General features: G+C 40.7%; 1 protein-coding gene across 7 annotated transcripts in view; it reads left to right on the forward strand.

Moving 5' to 3' along the window:
* Positions 1-14318, forward strand: part of LOC124254967 (cAMP-dependent protein kinase catalytic subunit beta) — a 107733-nt gene extending 93415 nt beyond the window's left edge. For 5 of the 7 annotated variants that reach the window (XM_046688808.1, XM_046688807.1, XM_046688806.1 and 2 more), the window contains exons 7-10: positions 2165-2260; positions 8190-8312; positions 12039-12203; positions 12568-14318. In XM_046688808.1, the coding sequence (XP_046544764.1) occupies positions 2165-2260; positions 8190-8312; positions 12039-12203; positions 12568-12693 (510 nt within the window). In that variant the 3' untranslated portion in view covers positions 12694-14318. Of the gene's footprint in view, positions 1-2164; positions 2261-8189; positions 8313-12038; positions 12204-12288; positions 12329-12567 lie in introns of all 7 variants that reach the window. The other 2 variants (XM_046688812.1, XM_046688809.1) reach the window with 1 other exon arrangement.
* The last annotated feature ends 206 nt before the right edge of the window (positions 14319-14524 follow it).

Consider the following 14524-nt stretch of genomic DNA (forward strand, 5'->3'; position numbering starts at 1 on the left):
GGTCATTCCCGAGGTAATAACCTGTAAGCAAATGTGTATCACCTCACTTGAGAAATATTTACTTTAGTTGAAAATTGTCTTTGTATGTGTCATTTGGGGCAGAGCATTGATTGGAAGGTCTGGAGTGATGCAAAGTAAATTGGTGATTTTGATTCAAATGCTTTTTCCTGCAGATATAGTAGGGGTTATATGATGATATTACTAATGTATGACAATCTTATGCAAGTAGTACTTCTTGACAGCTACTTTGCTGTGATTAGCATATGCCTTGTGTACATTGTTACATGTAATTTCACTGTAGATTTTGTGCTGTATACATGGTGTAGCCCATGGTGATTTTTCCTCACATACTTGTCACTGATATTGAAAATCAGATTAACTCTGAAGGTCATACACTCAATTAAAAGGACAAGTAGCTACCATTGTAAGAGTTAGTATAATCTCTACGATGGGACATTGAAGTGTAAGGTTCTTAGTGTTCTTCATTTGGGGAACAACCAAGGTCTCTTATTACAACACAAGCACACACGTATCGTAATATTGCTACACTAACAACACATTACTGATGCCTTAATGACAGTAAATGCAAATTTGAGTGTTGCAAGCAATTCACTACATCGTGTGGAGTGTGGGCTTAGATGATAAATTGACAGTATCTGTTGTTAGTTGTGGCTCAGGTAGTGGTTGAGGTTAGTGGAAACACAGTGTTCAGTAGATAATCACGTAGAATGCATGGCTGTATTGGCCAACACACCTTGAGTCTGATGTGTAATCATGAAAAGTTGACTTTTACCTTAGTGGAGAATGAACAGTATTTTAGCACATACTGATTTTAGGCTAATTGGCGGGTTTGGAACACGTTTATGTCTTAGAATATGATCATTGCATACCAAAAGTTGGTTCAAAATGTTAAACAGTGTTCAGTATAAGAATGCTATTCAAGTTTTGCTATTTGGTTTTGTTTCACAACTCAGCTGAAAAGCAGCATAAACTGTTTGCACTAATGGCAGTCATCCGTGGCTGTGCAATAGTTTAGGAGGGTCTAAGGTTTTGTCTCAGTTTATATCATGGTGGTGTGGTGTCAACAAAATGTTGGAGTTACAAATGTATATCAATAGTATTGAGCAAGAAGACATTTTCACCATTTACAGTTGTCATATGCAGCCTGTTTGCAATTTACTTCACCTTTCAAAAAGGAAGTACCTCTGCTTTTGTACCTTGCTATCACACAGTTTTGAGCAGAATTGAAGTTGCTAGATTAGTTTGTGTATTGGGTTTGCATGAGTTAGAATGTGTTATTTTGTACTAGATGTTGTGTATTCCTAGTAGATGTCATCACATATAGAGTTTCTGTTGCTAATTTTATAGACATAAAAGTAGTTGATATTCACTTTGTATATAAATATCAAATCCCACACATATTTTATTGATATATTAATGTGATGTATGGATGACGGCTGCTAGTATTTGCTATGAATGTATGCATTTATGTCAGTGAGATGTTATCTCTCACTGGCACTCTTGTAGCCCCTCAGACAACCAGTTTTGCCAGCCAGTCAACCCCATAAATGGTAAGTAAGTCTGCATGGCCTGCAAGGCTTGTGTGTGAACTGGCTGGCTGGCTGGCACGCACAATCTTTCACAGTTTATGAAATGTCTGGAGCATCAAAACTGTAGCTGTTTTTGTAATGTACTTACATTGCAAAGAGCAATTTTAGCAAAAGAAAACGTAGGTAGAACAATGATAATTTTTGCTTTGAGCTTTAATTTGTTTTCTTGTCAGACGAAATTTCAGTTATCTGGTTGTCTGATGGAAGATATTCATTTTCTGTGTTGCCTTTGAAATTGTCTTTTTTAACTGAATGATAAATTGAAAATTTGTTTCTTCTCATTAATACAAATGTGTTCCATTCTAATTTGATGTCTTGAACTATGTGAGTTGACAAATAAGCCTGATTTATGGCCACATCTACAGATTATTTTAATTATTTTGGCCAAAACTTGTGCAAAAATTAAAAAGTAAATGAAAAAGAAGTAGATCATTTCATACTTCTTGCAAAAACATCATCCTTGTAATATAGGCCTTCTTTGTGTATGTAAGATGCATTTCTCTTTGTATGAAATTTACTGAAAGTATTACATACCCTATGTATCATTTGTACAGGTTACAGATTTTGGTTTTGCAAAACGTGTGAAGGGTAGAACCTGGACCCTTTGTGGTACACCAGAATACTTGGCTCCAGAAATCATCCTCAGCAAGGTATGAATCAGCCCTTTTCAAATATGCAAAATGTAATAACTATGGTCATGAACAAGTAACTACGTCCTACTTTTTCATTAACAGGTGAGTCCAAAATTGGTATGTATGGGGATTCCCTCTCCATGTCACAGGCCCTCGTGTCTTTGCGAGGATTAAAGATTAAAAAAATATTGTTTTTGAGATGACCCCAGACTCGAAATGCTTCACAGTAGATCTATAATACATGTTTTTCCTTATCCTGACTCATGCTTTTTGCTAGTCTCCTTCTTCTTGCGAATGATAGTGGAACACTTGAATCCGTGTTTGAAGCTCCCTTTCAAAAAACGTAACATCACTCCATTTACTGTTTTGGCGCCAAAATCAGTCACATGATCGCCCATGCTTGTCACTCTCTCCTTCTTCGCCCTAGAGAACGGTTGTGAGAGCGCCTGGGTCCCTATACGGCACTTTTTAGAACTTTACCGCAAAATTTAGCTGTATACGGCATTTAGGAAGATATACCAGCAATATGGTTTGAAATTTTTGTCTAAATTATCTGTTTTTTCACGTTGTTGACATGATATTTCATCTTGTTTACAATTGATGAAAACTTGCATTCGTTGCAGGTACCGGTTGTCTGCTGTTGATCCTCATCTATTATGTCCTAATTGCACTTCTACATGTTCTTCGAGCTTTCGCTTTCAACTTTGTCAGCATTTATCTGAAATTGAATTCAATAATTATTTATTTTCCATTGTTAGACGTGCTAAGGACTGGTCTAGAAGGCATTTACAAGTCATGTCTAAACCGAGTGAATGCGCTGATAACTGTTTTCATTGTTTGCTGCTGAGATTCACCATTCCAGCTGTTTGCCGGTCGCTACTATGGAGCATGTTGCTGTGGCAGAGGGGAGCCCCGGCTCCAGGAAGAGATCGTCAACGTCTGAAGTAGCCTCGTCGCAGTCTAAGAAGACCAGGTCATCGTCTTCACAGAAAAAGAAGTCGACTGCAGATAAGACTTCGGCGAAGTCTTCCCACGGTGCAGCACAGAAGACGAGGTCCTCCTCTGCAGAGATCATCCCTCCAGACGAAGTGGACGTGTATGAGGATCCACCTATCCTCATTCCTGAAGAAGCAGTTAAGAAGAAGATGAGATCCTCTTCTACAGCGACATCAGCAGCCATCACAGCCATCACAGCACAGACAGATGATCTATCAACGCAGACATCAGGTACCAGAGACGTCAGTTCTTCACAAATACAGCGGTCCTTGGAAGAAGCCTCATCCCTCCCAGATGCGTCAGCATCTCTGCAGCAGCAGCAGCCGTCGTCTTAGAACTTCAACCCGGGTATCTTCATGCAGCAGTTCACTGAGCAGATGTTAGAGCTGATGGAACGACGCTCCGCGCAGGAGAAGGCTGCGGCGAAGACCCCATCTACGACAAGCCTGCACGAAGGACAAGCAGTCTGCACTTCGCATCCGGTTGAAGATAGAAGCCTGCGTGAAGGGTCACACACTCGACGATCGTCTACGGCAACTTCCAGAGAACCCGGCAGCCCTGATAACAATGAGACTGCTGTAGGTGTTCCAGAAGAGCCTATTGAGGAGCGTTCGTGCAGGAGCAGAACTAGACGTTCTCCGGAGCAGCGCAGAAGCAGATCACAAGGATCATCTTCGACCTCAGATACGGACAACCATCAGGAGCCTGCACGCAGGCACTCCTCATCCCGTAGATGCCGTTCCCATACAACCTTCGACAGTAGGTGGACGTCTGCAACGCTACTGGGAGAATTGGGGAATTCTTCAGGCTGACTACGTATCCCAGATCCTACGCAGAGGATACAAGATACAACTGCAAGCAGTACCACCGCTTACAAGCAACCCTCTGGCCCATATCTACGCTGCCGACCAGATTGAGAAACTACACGATGCCATCACAAGTCTACTCGAGAAACAGGCATTCTAAGAGATAAAACAGGAGCTCATCACGTCTGGTTTTTATTTCCCAATCTTCCTAGTACCAAAGAAACATTCCAAGGAAAAGTTCCGACTCATCTACAACACGAGACAATTCAACCAAGATTATCTACGCAGACCTGCAAAGTTCAGGATGATACATCTTCCTCAGCAGCGACAACTCGTTCGTCCGTTAAACTACCTCGCCAGCATAGATCTACAGGATGCGTATCTTCACATCCCAATTTATCCGGACTCAAGGAAATACCTACGATTCCTCTTCAAAGGACGTCATTTCCAATGGAAGGTGCTACCGTTTGGAATATCGTCGGCCCCATGGTTGTTTGCTCGAGTGACAAAGCCCATCATCACATATCTACATCGTCGAGGTCTACACAGTGCGTTTTACCTGGACTACGGGATTCAAATTCATCAAGATCCCCGTCAACTCAGACTACAACTAGACTTCACCATCAGGCTTCTCACTCAACTAGGATGGCTAGAAAATCTCCTCAAGTCGGAACTAGAACCAAGACAGGATCTTCAATTCCTAGGAATGCGGCTCATCACGTCGGCGAATCGCATAGTCGTTCCAGAGGAGCGTTGGGTCAAGATACAACACATGATATCTCAAGCACTACTCGCTCCATTACCACTACGAAGTTGGCAGAGCCTCACGTCAGCTCAAGACATGACTCGCAGAGGAAGACAACAACTGCGCCCACTACAAGTGTTCATGAACGCCCATCTCAGCAGTCTGGACCCCTTCGTGTTACCGGACAGTCTGAAACCGTATCTTCTATGGTGGACTCGGAAGTCGAATGTCTGCAGAGGAACCTACTTATCGGAGCGGGAGTCCAGCACTCATCTCTACGTAGATGCATTGCTTCAAGGATGGGGAGCTCACTTCGACAACAGAGTGGCAGCAGGGAAATGGTCAAGTCAGGAGCAGAGCATGCACATCAACATGCTCGAGATGAAAGCAGTAATAAACGCCTTACTACACTGGTCCAGCATACTAAGGAACGCACAGCTGATGATCCATACGGACAACTCCACAGTAGCGTTCTACATCAACAAACAAGGATCAACAAGATCAAGAAATCTTCTAGATCTCAGCTTTCATCTGTTCAGCTTAATAGACGACCTGAACTTCTACATAAAAGCATGCCACATTCCGGGAGCCAAGAATGTGATAGCAGACGCCCCATCTCGTCCAGCACAACCATCCCCGACGGAATGGATGTTACATCCAGAAGCCTTGCATTGCATCATACATAAGCGTTTCCACCTCCAGCTCTAATACCGCAGGTGTTGCAGAAAATCAAGCAGACGTAGAAGCTGCAACTGATTTTGGTCACTCCCTATTGGCCGGCGGGGGTGTGGTTTCCCATCCTCATGCAAGAACTCGGAAGTCCAACCCTGCAACTCCCAGAGTGACCGAACCTACTCATCAATCCGCACACCAAGCAATCCCACAGTATTCCAGTTACACGCATGGAGCATATCAAGACCTGCTTGAAGAAAAGAGGATATTACGCTAAAGCAGTGACACTAGCTCTACGTAGATCAACCCGCAACTTGTACGATGACAAGTGGCAGAGATTTGAGGAATACGCTTTGAGGAATGGCTTCACGGCAATGAAATCAACGCATCCTCAAGTGGCGGAATACCTATGTTATCTAAGACAAACAAGGCGGTTAAAAGGTTCAACACTCTCTACATACCTAGCGGCCCTCAGCACGGTTATCACCATGAAGACGCTACTACGCTCCTTCAAGTTGGAAGACCAACAAAAGAAGTTTTAGGCGCCTGCTTGGGATCTCAACGTAGTCTTGCAGCATCTCACCAGTGACACTTGCGAACCACTAGAAAGGACATCCTACGAGTTTTTAACGCACAAAACTCTGTTCCTGATCGCTTTGGCAACAGAAGCACGATTACGATTTGAACGAATACGATTTGATGCACAGATGGGATTTCATAGCAAAGAACCAGCTGCCCGGTCAACCAGACAGACAGTTCCATATCCCAGCACTCTCTACAGTCCTTGGGCCACAGGATATCCAGGATCTATCCTTATGCCCAGTCAGAGCATAAAAAGTCTACCTACAAAGAACTAACACGAGGTGACGAAAATTCAAGCGCCTTTTCATCCCTCTATCCACGGAGACAACCACAGAAGTCTCACGTACAACAATATCCATTTGGATGAGACCCGTCATCTTAAGCAGCAGGACTTGAGCTTCCACGAGCCTCCAACCCTCATGAAGTCAGAGCTCTGGCATCGACACTCGCTCTGCATGGAAACTGCTCCATCTCGACGATAATGGAGGTCTGCTTTTGGAAGGCAGAGACGGTGTTTGCCAACCACTAACTCAGAGACATTGCTACCGAGGACGTCTCTGGCATTCACCAGCTTGGGCCTCTTGTTGTAGCACAACAATTGACGGTTCCACATAGGCTCTGAGATGGATCTCACCCTTTTTCACATGACTTGTAAAAGCCAACGCTCTGGAGAGCTAGAGTTTTAGAGTCCATGCACACGTCTAGGGCAGAACAGCATGAGTGATAGACCCTGTACTTGTAGGAGGAGTTACTCGTACATGAAGAAGGGTCGCTTCTCCACTTGATGCGAGCATCAAGACATGGAGTTGCATAAATCCACACATAATGTCAGGAAAAGCAGTTCCAGAGAATCTGACAAGTTGTGGTCCCCCCAGACTCATCAGAGGAAGCTGGAAGAAAAGGATCAGCACAAGTGCCATAAGAAGTTCCCACGGGGTATGCAGGACGTAAATCAGCAACCTATGAATCCAGAAGTGGCCTGACCCACCACCGGTTCCGTCGGATTCTACAAGCAAAAAGCATGAGTCAGTATAAGGAAAAATATGTAATCTTCTGACTAAAATTGATATTTTATACTTATCCTGACTTGTGAGGTCAGCCCTCCCAACCTCTCCTCATGGCACTCTGGATTTTCCTATAAATCCGGGTGATCATAAATGGAGAGAGTGACAAGCATGGGCGATCATGTGACTGATTTTGGTGCCAAAACGGTTAAGGGAGGCAACCTTGGGTGAGTGATTTTACATCCGCTTTCTTGAAGGGAGCTTCAAAAAGGGATTCAAGTGTTCCACTATCATTCGCAAGAAGAAGGAGACAAGCAAAAAGCATGAGTCAGGATAAGTATAAAATATCAATTTTAGTCAGAAAATTACATTATGACAAGGCCGGACACTTCGGTGCACCCTGCCCGCCTACCCGTCATCTGCTAAATCTGCACATTCTTTATAAATTCTTGGGAATGTTTACTTTCATCAACTGCTTGACTTGAGAGAAATGTAAGATTTTTTTCTAGCAATGGCTTCTCAAAAGAAATCATCATTTGTAAATTTCTCCTTAACAAACATCAACCAATCAGAGGGCTTGCTTCGACCCCAGGTTTTTTGCGGATTCAACCATTTGTGTCAAGATCGTTTAGTTGAGATTCAAAATCGGGTTTCAATCAACTTGCTGAAATAACAATAAAGAATTGGTAGGTGTCATGAGTGGTGATCGAAAGGTCACTCATCCATGATTGTTTACATTACGTTTTAATCGATTGCATGTGATGTTAGCGTAGCGATCGGCAAAGCAGGCAGGCAGGGTGCACCGAAGTGTCCTGCCTTGTCATAATGTATTATACTGTGAAGCATTTCGAGTCGGGGGTCATCTCTAAAACAATATTTATAAATTTTTAATCCTTGCAAAGACACGAGGGCCTGTGTTCCATGTCAGACAGGAATTCCAAATACTAGGCCAATGGCTAAGCAGCTATTGATTGGTTAATTTCATTGACTGTTACTCTTGCCTATGTTGTGACCCAGGTGAGGCGGTATCAAAACAGTCAAGTAATGAGCAGGGTATATCATTGATTTTATCTTGTTGTTATTCTTGTATTCATTCATATTAAATATCTTGTTGATGTTAAACTGAATGTTTGTTTCTGCAGGGTTACAACAAGGCTGTTGATTGGTGGGCCCTTGGTGTCCTCATATATGAGATGGCTGCAGGATACCCTCCCTTCTTTGCTGATCAGCCAATCCAAATCTATGAGAAAATTGTCTCAGGAAAGGTAGAATGAAGTTTGCATTATAAACTGAACGTTCTTATTCATCATAGACCAGTAGAATATAATTCAGTCGTGGGCAATCATATTGTAATGCTTAAGACAATGACATGCAGTAAGCCAGGTTTGTCAATAAGATTGTAAAACAAATCTCATAACTAACACATGTAATGCCCATTGAGGTGTTTGTTTGTCTGTCTGTTGTTTGACGCTGCACTAAACAATATTTTAGCTATGTGATGGCATATATGTAAATAATCAAGTGTATCCAGTAATGACCACAGGAACATCAAGCCCATTGTGCTCAAGTCAGGTTGAAAGTAAAGCATGAAAACAACAAATGGAAATGCTTAAAATGTTATGGCTGAATTTCTTCTCACCAATGATGCCATCACAATTTGATCAATATGTACCTCCATACAAACACATGTTGTTTATAAAACTGCTGTCTGAACATATATTGACTTGGACTGACTGACTGACTGAGTTTGGTTTTACGCCGCTTTAAGCAATATTCCAGCAACATCACGGCGGGGGACACCAGAAATGGGCTTCACACATTGTACCCATGTGGGGATTCGAACCCGGGTCTTCGGCGTGACGAGCCAACGCTTTAACCATTAGGCTACCCCACCGCCCTATTGACTTGGAACCAAATGTCTCACAAGATGAATTGCTTCATGATACTTTTAGCTGCAACAAGGTTAACATCGATCAGTTACCCATGGAATTATTAATTAACAATCACCAAAATACACCAGAGTCAGAGTGTTCAAGAATGTTGTTGAAAGACAGCAGTATCATTTATAGCCAAGTGGTAAATATCATGACCTGAAGTATTAGAACCAGAACAAGAAGGTGAATTCGAATTCAACTTAATATATAACACGACTTCTGATTGGTCAGTGCTATAAATTTCCGACCATATAATCAGCATATGTATGATAGCAATTTGAAAAAAGGATTCACCAAAACCTTTGAATGTATCCTTACACTATTGGGTGAGGCTGTTTTTCAGGGCATTATCGTTTGCGGAAGCCCTAGGTCAATTAACTCCCCTACCCCGCTAAAATGGATGGAATTAGTGTTGAAAAAGACAAAACAGTATCATAAATTTTACTAAGTTTGTAAGTTAACTTCAAACAACTCTGTTAGACCCACTGTTAGATCATGAAACAAGATTTATGACGTCATTATGGAGTGTGACATCACCTGTTGTGACGTCATGTGACAACAAAACTGACAATGGCCTATCGTTGAGGAATCAGCGGGCCATTATCCTTTGCAGTGGCCCACTCATTTCTGATAACTAGAGGGCGGTTTCATGGTAATTCCGTCCATTTTAGCTATAACACTATAATTTAGTCATCATTGTCAGATTTAGTCAGTGTGCACATAATAAACATGTTGAAAAGGGAACTACTTTTTCTGGTGATGGTGCAAGTTCAAGGAGTGATATGATTAACCTTTGACCTAGAGGAACTTTGACCTGGTTTAAATAATGAATTTCTTTCACGAAAAAAAAACCTAGCGTAAAACGAGTTGAATTAGAATGGGGATAACTGTACTGTGATGAATTTGGGACGTATACCGGTCGTTTTACATCCGCAAATTTAGTTATATTGGCAAAATGTAAGCAGAGCTGATATAGCGTTAAATTTGCAGTTATCCCCTAAGTATAAAAAGTGCTTCATCAGGTGCAACTGTCATAAGTCTCTTAAGGTATAGGAGTTAATGTCACCAAAGGTCTAAAATGATTTTTTATGACAACACCCTTGCCTTCAGCATCTTTAAGCTGTAGCTTTTTAAGGATTTTCTGAGAAATCACATGTGTTCTTCACAGATAAGGGAAATTCTTGCAGAGAATAGCCTTAGGAGAGAAAGGCAGCTCAGTTTTCTGAGAATACAAGCTAGGAGGGTCCTGACTGCATTCAGTGCATTTCGATTTACTGCTCAGCAGCACATGAAAGCTTTACTTTCCAGAAAGAAAGCCTTTTCTTGGTCAAAGAGCAAACATTAAGAATTATTAGGGACTCTTAAAATACTTTCCAGAAAATTACAAGCATAGCTTGGAGACAAAGAACAAACACACCCTTGACTTGAACTGAAGTATGTGGCAGTGGCATTAATGATGAAGTTGATAATAATTATGTTGATTACGGTATGTTCATCAAGCTGCAACAGTCTTAGACGATATTTACTGTTGGTTTTATTTTCAACTTTGTAGTTTATTGTCCCCCGCCGCAATGCGGAACGTTTGGCTATGTATTCATACGTCCATACGTACGTAGGTCCCGATTCTTGTTAACGAAATATCTCATGTACTGTTGTCCCCAATGTCTTCAAATCTGGTGACGGGGCGGTAGGGTAGTCTAGTGGTTAAAGCATTGGCTCGTCATGCCGAAGACCCGGGTTTGAATCCCCACATGGGTACAATGAGTGAAGCCCATTTCTGGTGTCCCCCGCCGTGATATTGCTGGAATATTGCTTAAAGCGGCGTAAAACCAAACTCAGTCAGTCAGTCAGTCAAATCTGGTGACAGCCTACATTGGGGGGATTACGCAGACACCAGTTGAATTTGGTGACTTTGACCATATTTTCAAGGTGACCACGACACTTTGACCAGTTTTCAAACTCTTGTTAACGCAATATCTCATGAACTGTTGTACCGAATGTTTTCAAGTTTGGTTACAGCCTACATTAGGGACTTAGGCAGACACCAGTTGATTTTGGTGACCTTGACCATATTTTCAAGGTCACCATGACACTTTTGAAACATTTGTTAATGCGATATCTCATGAACTGTTGTAATCAGTGTCTTCAAATTTGGTGACAGCCTACATTGGGGAATAATACAGACACCAGTTTGATTTTGGTGACCTTGACCTTTTTGTCAAGGTCACCACGACACTGACCACTTTTCAAGTTTATGTAAACGCAATATCTCATAAAGCATTGCACCCAATGTCTTCAATGATGTCAACAGCCTACATTGGGGGATTTTGCAGACACCAGTCATTACTTGTACGTGACCCAAAAATAAAAAGTAAATGATACTGAGTTTATGCTGATCATTTCAAAAGATTTTGACAAATGTAATGTGAACATTACTGAATGAAATTCTGAATACAAATCCAGATATAACACATGTCAAGAGGGGCACACAAAGTCTGTGATCTGGACTACCAGTTGTGAGACTTCAATTTTAGTTGAAGCCGCAGTGGCTGAGGAAAGTACTAGAATTTGTACATTACTAAGAAAGTGTAATCCCAAATATAACATGTTACGTTTGACCACTTTCTAAATGGCATTGTGTATTCAAATTCTTATATGTAATGAACACTAAATAACTAGATAGTTTGAAAACTATTAATAATTGTGTAGATCAGTATGGGTTTGAAGACACGATGTTTTCATTGTTACAGGCCTATGATAATGTCTTTCAAACTCATTGTATGTGTGGTGTTTATTTGCACAGCTATGGCTACTGTATTTATTTATCCGTGTATGTAAAATATTGTTATGTTTGTCCAATACACACTCGGACATTGAATCAGCATCACAGAGCCAATGTCTACCAGTTAGCAAATATCTATGTCAAATTGTGCTATGGAGGGGGGCTCTGGTTTTATAAGCACCTGCAATCACTTTTCTAGTTGAAATGCTAGTTTTCTTGCTTCTAGTTTTGAACTTGTGACACATGATAAATGTTGATTCATTCATATCTTGCAGGTACGCTTCCCGTCCCACTTCAGTGGAGACTTGAAAGATTTGCTGCGGAACCTGCTTCAAGTTGACCTTACCAAGCGTTTTGGAAACTTGAAAAATGGGGTCAACGATATCAAAACCCACAAATGGTTCAACACAACAGATTGGATAGCAGTCTACCAGAAAAAAGTATGCAATAACAATCTGACATATGATACATATTGAAACTTGGTAACTTGAAAAATGGGGTCAACGATATCAAAACCCACAAATGGTTCAACACAACAGATTGGATAGCAGTCTACCAGAAAAAAGTATGCAATAACAATCTGACATATGATACATATTGAATGTCTGACTCTGTTTTACCAATTTGAAATGATTCAAATTTGCCATCAGGTTGTTGAACCAGCCCTGAATAGAGATATTTTATCTGTATCAGATCGTCTGAAGCAGAACAATTTCTATACTTTCCATTATTAGATTCAAGCTTATGTTAAAATCCAATTTGTTGACATTTGGTGAATGCTACATTTATGGCATTTATTTTCAGGTGGAAGCACCATTTGTACCTAAACAAAAAGGACCAGGTGACTCTAGCAATTTTGATGAGTATGATGAGGAACCTCTGCGCATATCTTCAACTGAGAAGTGTGCTAAGGAGTTTGCAGATTTCTGAGCCCCTTAGAGTTTCCTGTGCTGAGCACAGATCATTTCATGCATGGCATCTTCCCAAACAACAACTTGAGTGGCATTTGTCCTCTACTGATCGTGCAATATGTCGTCGGAAAGAATTGCGCGAGTCTCACACTCCTTGGAACATTGTAAGGAGACAAATGTTTGTGATAGCAGGAAGCAATCGATTTTTTGAATTGGTCAACCTTTCTCTGGTTTTTCTTGATTGCATACAGGACTGATTGCCTGAGCAGGGACTTTTCAATTCAGGCTTGTTTGTTTGACTTGTGAGACTAGTCAGAGCTACATGTTACAACAGTAGTCAATGGTTTTGCTCAATTTGAGACTGTAGACTACTTGTGGTTAATGTGTGTTGTGACAGAGATCAGACTGGCACTCACAACACGGGTGACAAGTCACGACTCAGGCATGTCTATTCTTCTTGGAATCAAATGCAATTAACAAGATAGACAAGTCCTCAAACATGGCATTGCTGTGTACATAATGCTCTCTCATAATCCCTGTTACACAATTATATGTGAATCATTTACAGAGAAAGTCAGCACTGCCCAAAGCATGTCTCCATTGTCAACTAATGTTTTGTAATTGTATGTTTGGGTTTTAAAGCACAGTCAGACCGCTGTGAAATATATTTATCTATGTGATGATCAATTTACTAAAGTCAAAACCTCTAGTTAGTTATTTGAGTGTCGGCATCACTGAGATGCTAAATATCGAAGTGTTATAAGTGCTCTTATGTTACAATGTATGGAAATGTGTTTCACAGTATTGTATATTGAGTTACTTTCTACTGAAGCAGTTTACATGATTATTCCTATGATTTTGGATCACGTAAATTTGAGTCATATTGTTTATCTTTCTACAAGAAAAAATAATTACTAATAATGATTTAGATGCTTTACCAAAACAACAGTAATTTCTCATTTTATGTTCACCAACATGTCGTCTTTACATCAGTTTCCACATATGCACAAATGTTGTCATTTTTCTAAACAAGTCTAGAGTGGCACCCTGTGTTTCTAACATGTTGAAATCTAACAATGTACATGTGTGGTGTTCTTTAGAAGAATGAATGCTTGTCCAAGCTGCCAAGTTGAAAAGTGTGTAAATGTGCTGATCAACGTTCCCCAGGTTTATGTTTGTGTTTATATGTAGTTAACCTCTTGTTCTGTTGTAATTTAAACACTTGGACATGATGTCATGTATCATTTAGATCAATTTGGAACATTTTGGGAATGAATGCTGTGCTTTTTTTACTTACATATCTAAACAATAAACTTAATATTTATTCCAGGCCATGAAGTTTTAGTCGCGTTTGGAAGCAGATTGTTACAGCTAACCCTTTTTGTGACATTTCAGGTTGATTTTGGGGGTTAACTAACCTTTTATTCGTTTTACTTCCCCTCAAAGATTGTGTATTAATTTGTACATAGAGTACATTGAAGCATTTTTACCCTGTAGAAGAGAAACTAGAAATCTTTCTATTGTCCCTTTTGTTATGTTGTACAGCATTGATGTATAAAACGAAGTTTATTAGCTTTAATTATTATATGGCATATTTGGAGATTGTTAACGCTAGATCTGACATCATTAAAGAGAAAAGACCACTGTCTCGTGTTCTTCATTAACATAATAGGGGTGGTGGGGTTGCCTAGTGGTTAAAGCATTCACTCATCATGCTGAAGACCCCGGGTTTGATTCCCCACATGGGTACAATGTGTGAAGCCCATTTCTGGTGTCCCCTGCCGTGATATTGCTGGAATAAAGCGTCGTAAAACTAAATTCACTCACTCATTAACATAATATGTGAAAGT

Source organism: Haliotis rubra, unplaced genomic scaffold (assembly GCF_003918875.1).
Source record: "Haliotis rubra isolate DU_JTF1 unplaced genomic scaffold, ASM391887v1 Scf589, whole genome shotgun sequence".
In the NCBI taxonomy this organism is placed as follows: domain Eukaryota; kingdom Metazoa; phylum Mollusca; class Gastropoda; order Lepetellida; family Haliotidae; genus Haliotis; species Haliotis rubra.